Source organism: Ylistrum balloti, unplaced genomic scaffold (genome assembly GCF_031769215.1).
Source record: "Ylistrum balloti isolate Yb309-2 unplaced genomic scaffold, AGI_CSIRO_Ybal_v1 Utg370584, whole genome shotgun sequence".
Classification (NCBI taxonomy): Eukaryota; Metazoa; Mollusca; class Bivalvia; order Pectinida; family Pectinidae; genus Ylistrum; species Ylistrum balloti.
In genome coordinates, this window is record NW_026782363.1 from 497,866 (window position 1) to 513,820 (window position 15,955).

At 34.3% G+C, this 15,955-nt stretch overlaps 1 protein-coding gene across 1 annotated transcript in view; it reads right to left on the reverse strand.

The window, feature by feature from the left end:
* The window catches only part of LOC132556680 (vam6/Vps39-like protein), a 44,425-nt gene extending 29,870 nt beyond the window's left edge, over positions 1–14,555 (reverse strand). The window contains exons 1-10 of the mRNA XM_060221114.1: positions 14,409–14,555; positions 11,343–11,414; positions 10,681–10,745; positions 9,061–9,103; positions 8,013–8,107; positions 7,724–7,795; positions 6,260–6,298; positions 2,550–2,642; positions 888–1,071; positions 168–288 (exon numbers count right to left, since the gene is read on the reverse strand). Coding sequence (XP_060077097.1) covers positions 168–288; positions 888–1,071; positions 2,550–2,642; positions 6,260–6,298; positions 7,724–7,795; positions 8,013–8,107; positions 9,061–9,103; positions 10,681–10,745; positions 11,343–11,414; positions 14,409–14,481 — 857 coding nt within the window. The 5' untranslated portion in view covers positions 14,482–14,555. The remainder of the gene's footprint in view (positions 1–167; positions 289–887; positions 1,072–2,549; positions 2,643–6,259; positions 6,299–7,723; positions 7,796–8,012; positions 8,108–9,060; positions 9,104–10,680; positions 10,746–11,342; positions 11,415–14,408) is intronic.
* Between the last annotated feature and the right edge of the window lie 1,400 nt (positions 14,556–15,955).

Below are 15,955 nucleotides of genomic sequence, written 5' to 3' on the forward strand. Positions count from 1 at the left end.
TTCAGTATTTGAAAACAGAAAATGATAAATTATTTAACTGTTGAGTATATGAAAACAGAAAATGGCAAATTATTTTAATGTTCAGTATTTGAAAACAGAAAATGATGAATATCTTCAATCACCTAAATGATGAGTCAAATATAAAATTTTGTAAAGTATATATTTACCTTCCCTGGCAGATGTAGCGAGCTTTTTGAAGGTCGATGTTTTGTATGAGAAGACGTGGGGATATGGTTCTGACTTCCACATGTCTAGGTAATAAGGCTATGAGATATGGAGGGTGATTTTCTGGAGAAAGAAAAAAATAATATATAACATTACTAGGCTCTGTACCCTATCACCACATATCAATTTACAGAATGGTCTGGTATATAACATTACTAGGCTCTGTACCCTTTCACCACACCACAATTTACAGAATGGTCTGGTATATAGTTTACTAGGCTCTGTACCCTATCACCACACCTCAATTTACAGAATGGTCTGGTATATAACATTACTAGGCTGTGTACCCCATCACCACACCTCAACTTACAGAATGGTCTGGTATATAACATTACTAGGCTGTGTACCCTATCACCACACATCAACTTACAGAATGGTCTGGTATATAACATTACTAGGCTGTGTACCCTATCACCACACATCAATTTACAGAATGGTCTGGTATATAACATTACTAGGCTCTGTACCCTTTCACCACACCTCAATTTACAGAATGGTCTGGTATATAACATTACTAGGCTCTGTACCCTATCACCACACCACAATTTACAGAATGGTCTGGTATATAACATTACTAGGCTGTGTACCCTTTCACCACACCTTACCAACAATATTCTCTTGTCTATTATTTTCTAGGTCTTATGGCTTTGATCTCACTTTACCTATTTGTATAGGAATATCAGTCCAGTTGATGGGGTATTTTTGTGTGGGCTTGCCGTCATCGTCAATGAGTATAGACATTTCGTCCCTCCCAAGTAGAAGAGTATCATTTTCCAGCCGTGTTACGATTGGATCCTGTTGTTTAGTTCCCACGGGGAACAATTCTGTGGTGTTGCCTGTATTTATCTATAAAAGAAACACAAATCATTAAAGTATTACCTATAATGGTGACTAAATAGTCTGGGATAACATGAAGATATCTATGTTGTTAAGAAGAGGCCCATAGGGCCAGTATCACTCACCTGGTTTAACTTGCTAAATTGCTTTATCAAAATGAAATGAAAAGCATTTGAAGATTTATATCTATTTTCCCTGTTAGACCTGTCCCTTTGCTCTATGGGAATGAGACACATTGTTTATAAAAAATTAAGTTCCCTTCACTCATGGATGCTGTATACCATATTACAGTAAAATTCAATGATTCCTAAAAAATAAACACAATTTTAATGAATTTGCTGTATTTGACTTAATGTGTCCCATCCAGGGGACAAAGACCCATAATTTATACAGAAATGTTTCCCCTTCACCCTTGAATGCTCAAGACCAAATGAAACAAATTGTGACATTCCAACAGAAGAAGAACTTTAAAGAATTTGCTCTATTTCTGCTTTTGGTTTTCCTTGGATTTCCTTCACTCATGCATGTTTCAGAACAAAATTGGGCAAAATCTGATCAATCCAACAGGAGTGGTAGAATTTTAAAGAATATGCTCAAATTCCCCTATTGGGCCCATCCCCTCATGCTCCAGAGGGCCTACACCCTCTGTTTACACAAAACTGATTTTCCTTCATCCAAGCATGCCTCAGACCAAATTTGGACAAAATTCAATCATTCCAAGAGGAGGAGTAGGATTTTAAAGAGTTTACCATATTTCCCCTACTGAGCCACACCCCTCCAACCCAAGGGGGATGAGAAGTAACGTCTATACAAGATTGATTCCACTTCACCAAAGAATGCTTCAGACCAAATTTGGGCAATATCCAGTAATTTCTACAGGAGTAGTATGATTTTAAATAAATTGCAAAATATGCTCTTTCAGGCCTTGCCCCTCAGGATTCAGGGTGAGGACACCAAACATTATAAAAATTTGATTCCCACTTTAGCCAAGAATGCTATAAAAACAAATCTGGGTAAAAATCCAATCATTCCTACAGTAGGATTTTAAAGAATTAACTCAATTTCCTCTATTTGGCCCAGTCCCTTCTTTCAAAGGGACTATGCCTCAAGCGATCTAAAAACTGATTTTTCTCTTCACCAAAAAATGCTTAATACCAAATTTGGGCAAAATCCAATCATTCCTATGAAAGGAGTTAAATTGTAAAGAACTTACGAAAATTCTCCATTTTGCCGCTGCCCTAAGACCCCTGGGGGCAGAGACTCATCATTTATATAAAATTATACCTCTTCCCCAAGGATGCTTCTGACAGAATATGGTAAAAATCCACCCCACAGAAAGCTGATGGATGGGTAGACGATGGCGGCTATGGTATGCTGTAAGTTGACTTATTCCTTTGGCCCATGTGAGCCAAAAACAGAAGATACACTATCTTATTTGAATGTAAATATAATAATACATTGAAATTAACATCATTTTTTTTATATACCTTTACAATGAAGTAGTCGCGTTTAAAACCAACACAAATCGTATCCTTACACCAGACCATATCTCTGGGAACATCATACATGTTGTATTCAGGCTGGAAATATAAATTCAATTCAAATACACTAAATTTCAATTCCCTTCATTATAAATAAATCATCGATCAGCCAGTCATCATTTTAAGTCTCCAGACAATGTAATTGTGGTTGGATTGAAATTAAGACAATAGGAATAAAAGTAAATGTTTTTTTATGGAATGCTCCAATATTGTTGGGAGATTATTAAGCAGCGACCACACAACAGTATAATATACAACTGACGGAGACCACACAATAGTATAACATACAACCTACAGAGACCACACAATAGTATAATATACAACCTACAGAGACCACACAATAGTATAATATACAACCGACAGAGACCACACAATAGTATAATATACAACCGACAGAGACCACACAATAGTATAATATACAACCGACAGAGACCACACAATAGTATAATATACAACCGACAGAGACCACACTGACAGAGACCACACAATAGTATAATATACAACCTACAGAGACCACACAATAGTATAATATACAACCGACAGAGACCACACAATAGTATAATATACAGCCGACAGAGACCACACAATAGTATAATATACAACCGACAGAGACCACACAATAGTATAATATACAACCGACAGAGACCACACAATAGTATAATATACAACCGACAGAGACCACACAATAGTATAATATACAACCTACAGAGACCACACAATAGTATAATATACAACCGACAGAGACCACACAATAGTATAATATACAACCGACAGAGACCACACACTGACAGAGACCACACAATAGTATAATATACAACCGACAGAGACCACACAATAGTATAATATACAACCGACAGAGACCACACACTGACAGAGACCACACAATAGTATAATATACAACCTACAGCGACCACACAATAGTATAATATACAACCGACAGAGACCACACACTGACAGAGACCACACAATAGTATAATATACAACCGACAGAGACCACACCACACAATAGTATATAATATACAACCGACAGAGAGACCACACAATAGTATAATATACACCACACGACAGAGACCACACAATAGTATAATATACAACCGACAGAGACCACACACTGACAGAGACCACACAATAGTATAATATACAACTGACAGAGACCACACACTGACAGAGACCACACACTGACAGAGACCACACACTGACAGAGACCACACACTGACAGAGACCACACAATAGTATAATATACAACCTACAGCGACCACACAATAGTATAACATACAACCGACAGAGACCACACAATAGTATAATATACAACCGACAGAGACCACACACTGACAGAGACCACACACTGACAGAGACCACACAATAGTATAATATACAACCTACAGCGACCACACAATAGTATAACATACAACCGACAGAGACCACACAATAGTATAATATACACACACTACAGAGACCACACAATAGTATAATATACATACAACCGACAGAGACCACACACTGACAGAGACCACACAATAGTATAATATACAACCGACAGACCACACAGACCACACAATAGTATACACATACACCACACGACAGAGACCACACACTGACAGAGACCACACAATAGTATAATATACAACCTACAGAGACCACACAATAGTATAATATACAACCGACAGAGACCACACAATAGTATAACATACAACCGACAGAGACCACACAATAGTATAATATACAACCGACAGAGACCACACACTGACAGAGACCACACAATAGTATAATATACAACCGACAGAGACCACACACTGACAGAGACCACACAATAGTATAATATACAACCGACAGAGACCACACACTGACAGAGACCACACAATAGTATAACATACAACCGACAGAGACCACACAATAGTATAACATACAACCGACAGAGACCACACAATAGTATAACATACAACCGACAGAGACCACACACTGACAGAGACCACACAATAGTATAATATACAACCGACAGAGACCACACAATAGTATAATATACAACCGACAGAGACCACACACTGACAGAGACCACACAATAGTATAATATACAACTGACAGAGACCACACAATAGTATAACATACAACTGATAGAGACCACACAATAGTATAACATACAACTGACAGAGACCACACAATAGTATAATGTACAACTGATAGAGACCACACACTGACAGAGACCACACAATAGTATAATGTACAACTGACAGAGACCACACGATAGTATAACATACAACTGACAGAGACCACACAATAGTATAACATACAACTGACAGAGACCACACACTGACAGAGACCACACACTGACAGAGACCACATAATAGTATAATGTACAACTGACAGAGACCACACAATAGTATAACATACAACTGACAGAGACCACACAATAGTATAACATACAACTGACAGAGACCACACAATAGTATAATATACAACTGACAGAGACCACACAATAGTATAATATACAACCGACAGCGACCACACAATAGTATAACATACAACTGACAGAGACCACACAATAGTATAATATACAACTGACAGAGACCACACAATAGTATAACATACAACCGACAGAGACCACACAATAGTATAATATACAACCTACAGCAACCACACAATAGTATAATATACAACTGACAGAGACCACACACTGACAGAGACCACACAATAGTATAATGTACAACTGACAGAGACCACACGATAGTATAACATACAACTGACAGAGACAACACAATAGTATAACATACAACTGACAGAGACAACACAATAGTATAACATACAACTGACAGAGACCACACACTGACAGAGACCACATAATAGTATAATGTACAACTGACAGAGACCACACAATAGTATAACATACAACTGACAGAGACCACACAATAGTATAATGTACAACTGACAGAAACCACACAACAGTATAACATACAACTGACAGAGAGCACACAATAGTATAATATGCAACTGACAGAGACCACACAATAGTATAATATACAACCGACAGAGACCACACGATAGTATAACATACAACTGACAGAGACCACACACTGACAGAGACCACACACTGATAGAGACCACACAATAGTATAATATACAACTGACAGAGACCACACAATAGTATAATATACAACTGACAGAGACCACAAGATAGTATAACATACAACTGACAGAGACCACACACTGACAGAGACCACACAATAGTATACTATACAACTGACAGAGACCACATGATAGTGGAAAAAACAAGTGGTCCAAAACCTATTGGATGATAATCCAACAAAATATGACATCCCCCTTAAATCACTTGTTGATGTGTTGGAATATAGAGAACAGAGAATTTGTTCACTAAACATGATTTTCTCTAAATCAAATAAAAGCAAAGCAAATGATGGTATATCCCACACAGTATAGAAAACATGAAAGAAAATGCTGTAAAATAGACCAAACATTATGAAGAATTCCAACCAAAACTCATATCAAGGGACATAACTTTGTCATGGTAGTACAAAGCAAGTTACAAAAGATTTAATTGAAAATAAAAAAATGTGAATTAAGTTTGATTTATAAATGAATTTATCTGATGTCATTTATTCAAACTTGATAAATCTGACTCTTTAGATAAATGTCAAACCAACCTGAAGTTCCATGAAATCTCTATTTTTCCAGTAGTAAGTCTGCAACAGATTCATAAGTGAAACAGATACATTTCCTACATATTTTCACCAATAAAATAACATAAGCTCTCGATATTATGACAAGAAATGTCAGACAGGACTAAAGACATATGACTGACCAGTCAGAACATTATGTCTATCTGATACATGGAGATCTTTAATTTTTGCTTTTCTGTTGTAGATGACGCAAGGTGTAATAAGTGATTTCTGATACCTATTTTATAGTTATAATTACACTATATATCAGTTATATTTTGTTAATATGTGAGGAGAGTTAATTGTGAATTCAAATCCCTTATTATTTGTACAAAAATAAGTCTTTATGACATCCAAGATGATTCGCTTACAAATATCGGAGTCATTATATCTTATAGCCCATCATTTGTGAATTTCTAGATCATTGCTCATGAAATCATGTCATCATGTGAAAAATACAGCATTAGATAGTTTTTACCTGTTATAGAAAATATTATACAAGCACTAGACTTAACAAATCACACACAGATATAGACTCTTATCAATGAAAAATAATTTTCGTACTTCATTGTCCAAACAATAAATCTGGTAAAGCACTCGATCACAGTCCTTTAGCAAACAAGCTCGAAAATTAGTTTCTCTCCGAATTAAGGGGATCAGATTTCATCAAAAAGCTCATGCTGTTTTGACGGTTTTGTTTTTATTTTGATAATTCCTGAAGATGCACCCAACAGGCTAAATGTTTTCATGTCTTGTGTAAAATCACTACTTGTTTGATATACAGGTAAGTCACTGCTATATGATGATGACACTCATTAAGAAGCCAACCTCTTTTAATTGGATAATTAACTGGTAATTAACCACCAGAGACCAAGTGCTGTATATACGATGGACTGATATGCTGTAATTAGCAAAGTGTTATGCACAGATGACTTTCTATTGTGTATGTATTGACCAATTTTAACAGAAGACATGCTGATATTTTGACAAAAATTAATTTCGTGACAACAAATGACTTTCCTCTTGCTTTACAATTGAAGGAACTGAAAAATCAATTCAACTGAAAGTTCATCTCAATGAAATTTGAGTCATCCAAACTAAAATTACAAAATTATAAAAGGAAAAAAAATTGGGACTTTTTTGTATAATGTAAATGTATAGGACATACAGGAGATATCGTGAGATTTTATGAGTTTATCTTCGAGAGCCTTGACCACAAAAAATTACATAAATATTTCAAATATGAAATGAAAACAATATCAAAAACTTTTTATCACACATACAAGGTAACTCAATTCATGATGCAATATCATTATCCATATTATGACATCACTATCAATTTCTGATTGACAAAGCCAATGAAAAATGTTCCACGATATATAACACTAGTAACATATGTAAAAATGTTATAAGGGAAAATCTGTTGGATAACAGCCATGTGATAAATACCTGTATCTTGCGTTTGATAGCAACAGACAGGCGAAGGGTACAAGCAATCTCTCCACTCAAGGACTTTGTCCTCTGAAAAATATTATATATATTATATAATTTTGTGTTACAACTGAATTCTTACATACCATAACCCCTAGCTTTTGTTTCATTCAAACAGATTTCTTTTACATGGCTCTACATACCGAGTCAACAACCAAGACTGTTCAAATATCATTTAACGTTTAATTCTACAGCCATTAAAATTTGTTTTCATTCACATAGAAAATATCCTTATTTAAGTACATACCTGAACACCTATGGCAAACAGTGTGGCTCCCTTGGTTTTGGACAGACATGTTATCAGACCAAATGTAGAGAGCTCATGTACATTGATGATGCTATCTGTAGGAAGAGAGTGAGAAAAGCTATTCAACATTAGGTTTCACTAAACACTATCAGAAAATATTTTCTTTTTGTTGGTATTTTGTGAATAGATGTTCATGTAGTATTATAAGCTACAAAATTAGGTGTAACATTTGTGTACAGGTAAATTGTTTTTTGGCATTTATTTTGCAGGGTAGCCAATATTACCAACATTTGTACATCATTTACAACACTATATACAAGTGTAGACAATATCATCACTCAAAGTACATTATTTACGCTCTGTGTACAAGTGTAGACAATATTCTCCGTAAATTATTTACAACAATGTATACAAGTGTAGACAATATTCTCCATATGTTATTTACAACAATATGTACAAGTGTAGACAATATTCTCCGTACATTATTTACAACAATGTGTACAAGTGTAGACAATATTCTCTGTACATTATTTACAACAATGTGTACAAGTGTAGACAACATTCTCCGTACATTATTTACAACAATGTGTACAAGTGTAGACAATATTCTCCGTACATTATTTACAACAATGTGTACAATTGTAGGAAATATTCTCCGTACATTATTTACAACAATGTGTACAAGTGTAGAAAATATTCTCCATACATTATATACAACAATGTGTACAAGTGTAGAAAATATTCTCCGTATATTATTTACAACAATGTATACAAGTGTAGACAATATTCTCCGTACATTATTTACAACAATGTGTACAAGTGTAGAAAATATTCTCCATACATTATATACAACAATGTGTACAAGTGTAGAAAATATTCTCCGTACATTATTTACAACAATGTTTACAAGTGTAGACAATATTCTCCATATATTATTTACAACAATGTATACAAGTGTAGACAATATTCTCCATATATTATTTACAACAATATGTACAAGTGTAGACAATATTCTCCATACATTATTTACAACAATATGTACAAGTACCTGACAGACTGATGAGCAGGAACAACTCTGGCACCACTGCCAACTGAAATAAAGAAACAAAAGTACGACGTTTAACAAATGTATGGCATTGTTACTATATCTTTATATTTACAGTTTTTTTCATTAATATGCTGTCGCAGTTTTGATTTTATTATATAATAACAAAAATAATCAGTCACCATATTGATGTCATTGAGAAATATTCTTTTTCTTTGTGCGACATGAAGCTTGATGCTGTTTGATGCTCATTAGTTTGCCTGTTGGGTTTGTTGTTGTACACCTTGTTCTCATTTGAGAATGCAACATTACTTACTTGGATTGACCAAGGTTTACATGGAAGGTGTTGTCGATGAAGCAGAAGACGCTTACTCTCCTGGAACACCTGGTCTTATTTTCCATGTGTTTTTTCAGGAGTCTCCCTGTAAATCTTTCTTTTGTTCATATTTTCCCCTAGTTTTATGGAATTTGAGTTTAAATTATGATTATGTTGCCATGCTGGTATTTTCTTGATGTTTTTGCCATCCTAAAACCTACCATTCTGGAACAACCTTTTGTTTCAGTCTTTCTAATATCACAGTGACAAAACCAATGACAAATATTTCACATATATTTCATAGTCGCACTTCATTAATTTGAACTTCAAAACTTGAATGACCTCGTTAACTGAAAATACTTTGGCTGTCTCAGCAAAATTGTTTCTTACTAATAATAGTAATAAAAACCCAGAAAACTGGGAAAACTTTGATAATTCAAAGTAACAAGAGGCAAATGGGCCTTAAAGGTCACCTAATGTCCCCTTATTGTTACTGGGGAGAATTTGTTAAAATGATTTTCAAGTGTGATACTTTGGCACTAGGGCAGAGACCTACATTCATAACGTCATATCAATAAGTGCTCTACAACTATAATTATCAATATTTAAACAAAGGCTTTGGCAAGAGTATACCATCTTCTTATTACCTACAATTCCATTGTGAAGAAACATGTAAGACATTTAGATGCAATATGTTACATGATATATGTATTTGCAAAAAAATAAATAGAAACATCAACTAAAAGATCACCAGTAATAACAATAAGGGTCAGGTGACCTATTAACGTCTTGAGACACAGGTGGTGACCTTGGACACACACCTGGTTTACACAGGTATATGTTTAACATGAAAGGGATGTCAGCAACTGCTAAAATTGAAATTTGTCTTCTAGTTAACATGTTAGGCAGATATTGAAGATATCATTTTGTATTTAAGAAGTTCACAAAAACATTTATGATCTGTCACTAGTTTTATGATACCTCTACACAACACAGTGCACCATCACTGCTGAATTCTGACCAATTGTAAAACTAACATATCATATGAGACTGCTACAATTGTATCAAGAGGTGAAAATTGATTCAGGGTACTATCCAGGTGATATCTACATAGAAAATAGAGATCAGCAAAATATTGTTGCTGGTGACCTATAATAATTTGCTCTTGGAACTATTTTGTTGCTGTTCATGTTGTCAGTAACATCCAAGTGGCGCCACCTACTGATTCCATTGCAGTAGTGTAAAACGTAAATCTAAGTCTCATCAATGAGGCATTCTGATAAATTCACTGTCAAGTAATACTCTACCTGTAAAATAGGTTTCCTGGCAAAGTTCTTGTAGGATCTCTCCAATTTCACTTCTGCTTTTTGATCTAAAAATCAAACAATAAGATTAAATAAAGTACAATGTTTTAATCATGTATATTTGTATACTGTGTTACTGATGATGTCTCTCTCTAAATGTATATACTGTGTTACTGATGATGTCTCTCTCTAAATGTATATACTGTGTTACTGATGATGTCTCTCTCTAAATGTATATACTGTGTTACTGATGATGTCTCTCTCTAAATGTATATACTGTGTTACTGATGATGTCTCTCTCTAAATGTATATACTGTGTTACTGATGATGGCTCTCTAAATGTATATACTGTGTTACTGATGATGTCTCTCTCTAAATGTATATACTGTGTTACTGATGATGTCTCTCTCTAAATGTATATACTGTGTTACTGATTATGTCTCTCTTTAAATGTATATACTGTGTTACTGATGATGTCTCTCTCTAAATGTATATACTGTGTTACTGATGATGTCTCTCTCTAAATTTATATACTATGTTACTGATGATGGCTCGCCTTACTAGATGAAACATGTAAACTGGTAAATAAACTACGAAATCCAGATGTTAACGTTCCACCGTTAATATCTTTGTATAATGAACACAATAAGAGCTTTCTACATTACCTCCTCCTGTTGTACGCTTTACTTTGTATTGTAACAGGTGGCATTCTTTTGTCCCAACAAGCAATATGTCATCTGAAATGTTAAAATCAATATATGAAATATGAGTAATTATATGTACATGTGCATAAAATATCAAATGTCTGTAAGATATTAATTCCATTGCTAACATGCTTTTAAGTATCATTGCTTGATGATCTTTGATACTGAATTGCAGAGGTTGTTAAAACTTAATTTGATCTCTTTATCTTGACAGATGACCACCTTTATATGATAAGATGAAGAAACTGATGTTATTAATGACACTATGGGGTAAATATGAATCAAATCTGTTGTGATTCAATCCAATTCAACAGTCTTTGCTCAGTACTATAGGCCTAATTTCATATCTTTTTTAGTACAATAAAGTCATATTTAAAGAATATGAGAAATGTGTTACATACATTCACAAATTATAGTATTAAGAAATTCTTAAATTCACTAGGTTCACAAGGAAAATATTAATACCATCATCACTTTAGAGTCTGACTGATTCTACTTTCTTTATCCTTCAATGCATACAAAAACATACAGTAAATAACAGCATTATATGCATGCATAAATAATTTATACAATTGTTATTTCAATTGTTGTGGCATTTATAAACTTAGTGATGAAATAGTCAAATATATATTTACATGACATCACAATTTTTTATTTTCCTATTTCGTTTCATTATCATTAATGCTTACTACCATGTTCTCAGGTTCACAATCTTCACTAAACCCTTTTACCAGAGCAGTTTCTTTCCAAATATAGACATTATCGTAAATATTTGACTCTCTCACAGCAGAGTTATGGGGGATAGTGCACAATAAAATACAATTCATCCTCAACTGTTCTGGTACCATCCTGTACACATAACAGACATACTCTATGTGATATTTCAACATAATTTCAATGACCTAACTCTTTTGCTAGATTTTAGTTACCACACCTAGATCTGGCTATTATCACCTTCAAACTCCTGTCCATTCTCATATTTCATATGCATTTAAGTACCTATTTTACTATCGCTCACCTGGTTTAGTTTGCTGAAATTGCTTCATAAAAGCTAAAGGAAAACTATTTAAAAGATTTTTCCAAAAGGAAGTAAGATTCACAGTTTACTCAAAACTAAGTTCTTTTTCTCCAAAGTTGCCTTAGACCAAATTTGAGCAAAACCAAATTATTCCAAAAAAAGAAGGATTTGAATGAATTTCCTTTAAATCAGGCCCCAACCTTCTTGCCCAGGAGGAGAAAGACCAATCATTTATACAAAATTCCCTTCACCCAAGCATGCCTCAGATCTATCTGGTACAGAATCCAGTCATTCCTACTGAAGAGAAAGGATTTTGAAGAATTCTCTCTATATCCCCGATTGAACTCATCCTTCCCATCCAAAAGGGACCCAAGACCCACCTTTTATACAAAAACCTTTCCCCTTTTTCCAAGAATGCTTCTGCTCCAGGTGGCCAAGATCCACCATTTATTAAAAATTGATTCCCATTCACCTAAAAATGCTTCAGACTAAATTTGGTGTACAATTTTGGTCCTACAAGAGGAGTAGGATTGTTAAGAATTTCCTCTATATAACATATTGGGCCCTGTTTAATATAAATCTAAGTAAAAGATATCCATGGGAATTTCTCTATAATTTGGTATGTGCAATCTTTGACCATAATGGGTATTGTCATATAATGGTGACGTCATTGTGCAAAAACAAGTACTGTATTCACGCTTTTGGCTGTAACCTTGCTTGCCGATCACCTTTCAGCTTAAAATAGATAATGGAACAAATTATAGGTATATATATTCCTGTGAACACATGCACTATAGTTATTCCCCTTCCTCCACATAATTGTTGTCTGCACAGTCTATGGCTACCAGAGGTGGTAAATTGTCAACAGTGCAAAAAGAATAAGAGAATATTTTCAAGTTTTGGATTTCATATCGTTGGTCTGACATGTTAGCTGAACATTCAGAGATTGATTTCTTGGCTTCCACAGATTGATTTTGACAAAATTTTTGGGTGCACACATTATGCAAGTAGAAGCTTTTTTTCACCATTTTCAGCCCCAAAAAGTACCTGTGCACATTATGTTGGTGAGCACATTATGCAGAATTTAGCAGTAATATTCAGTAACAAGATCCAAATAAGAATAGGTATAGATAGGAAATGTATGTTTGGCATCCAAACAACAAGCAGTTACAGCCTTATTGTGACTGAGTTGTTGAAAGCCAAGCCAGAAATATTTGATTTTCTGTTATGTTTTGGTGGTTTATCACCTACTTTGGTGTTGGCATATGAATTTCCGTGGATGGAAACTTTAAGTGGGTAAAGTACATTTCCATTTAAGATGATAATTTTTGACTTGTGATTATAAGACATTTAAATGAAATCTAAAACAGAGCAGACCTAATCTGCACTGTAAACAACATCTGGAAAGACCTGCCAGTTTTTACTACATACAGACCCTTTATAACTCTCTGTCACAAAGTTTCAAAATGTAGCTAGAATACAAGCACAGATAATCCAGTACTAAAAACTTCAGGTATTTACCTCTTTCAGTTTTGGAGATTTGTTAACGCACCGATTTCACACCGGCATTGCCATTGTGCGACAATACTCATGGTCACTGAGTGTATATCCTATACATACTCAATATGATGTAAGCCTACACATTACTACCCTCTTCGACATTTTTCTACTGTAAAGATCTTTTTCTCTTTCAGTGATTTTGCTCAGGAATACCAGAAGCTCAACATTATTTTTTCCTTCATGGACGAATTTATTCAAATGATACGGAAACAGCAAAACACTTACACAAAATATCAACATTAGCTTTTGTCCCATCCCAAATATTACATACATATGTATTTGTAATATCGTATATCGTTGACTTAAATAATGTTCTAACTTTTAAATAATTGATGAAGATTCTTTATCATGAACTGCTTGCTGGTCGCCAGCCAGTGATATATGTAATCTGTAATGTATTGGTGTATGCAACGAGACTGCGGCTGAAGCTTGTCAAAAATGGAGTTTACCGTAACAAGCAATGGATTCAATTTTCAATGGAAGCTTCTCCAGTATAGGAATGTCCTCGTATGCGTCATGCATTGTACTCAGTTTCTACTTCACAACACACATTATGAAAATGTTCCCATCATATATCAATCTCAAGGAAGGATGAAGACGATTGTTTCGTTTTCACATGACTGACATTTTAAAACTCTAGTCAGAAGAGTTCCATTTCCGTTTTAAGACGTCTACAGTAAGTGGGCGTGGCAATAGGCTAAATTAATTATACTTGCATGTAGAAACAGATTATCAAACCTATGTGTGCATCAATAATAAGTAGGGAATTATGAGTCAATTTACAAAGTCAGTGATGCATCGTTTTAATTGAATATACAAGTAACGCCTTGATATGTATGTATTTGAAAAAATGTATATATTTTACCTTTAAAACAGCTTATATTAGTATTAACAACACAGATAATATATGGAACAACCCTCCGCTTGAGATTTTGTTTTAGATTCATGAAGCTATGTGTTATGTCCTACTTTTAAGGAATAAGTCGATCAAAGTAAACCTCAGTTGTGCATGTATGGATGCTTAAAAAATCAAAAATACAAATAAAATATATGTATATGAACAGTGACTTCGCCATACATGTGATCTCTATAACAAATATATCCCTTCTGTTGTAGAGTGTAACCTCTATAACAAATATATCCCTCCTGTTGTAGAGTGTGATCTCTATAACAAATATATCCCTCCTGTTGTAGAGTGTAACCTCTATAACAAATATGTCCCTCCTGTTGTAGAGTGTGATCTCTATAACAAATTGATTCCTTTCGTTATTCTGTTAAAATATCTTATATCCTGATTATGTTTAAATTTGTTCAATTATTAGGGTTCCAAATAAATGCAACTTTTAAACATTGCTTAAATATTTTGGTCTGAAGGCAGGGTGAGTTTTGAAACATAGATCTATAAGTCCATGATGAGTAATTTAATTTTGCGAATTTTAATGCATTCGCTAATTCAGTGAAATGAAAAAGCTCGCGAATAATAGCGACTATAAACTATAACCAGTGTTGTTGGTGGGTATTTCAATGATACTTCTGATGTCTTCTCTATACATATATGCATTAATGATACATTGTGCGATTTAAGTTGTCGTCAGAGGGTAAAATAACAAGTGGACTGATTTCAAAGTCTTTAAATATCTTAAAACAGTTTGTAAAGCATGATTGTAACCCTGGTAAAATACTAGCTGCAATATACCACTCGGTTTGAGAGAACTTCTCTTTAGCTCAATTGGTTGAGCATCAAACTAGTAAGCCAGGGGCCCCGGGTACCATAAACATTTTACTGTCTTGTTTAGTATTGATGGTCATTATGATTGTCAGAATTTTGCAAGAAAAAATCTTATTGTTGGTGTATGTACTTAGTCGAGCCTTCCACATTTTGTTGCTAATGGAATTACATAAAACAAATTGAGCGTTTACTGTATGTAATAGTGTAGAGAAACAAAAATTAACATCACATTAAAAAAAATATATTTCTCTCAATGTCTGAATCAGT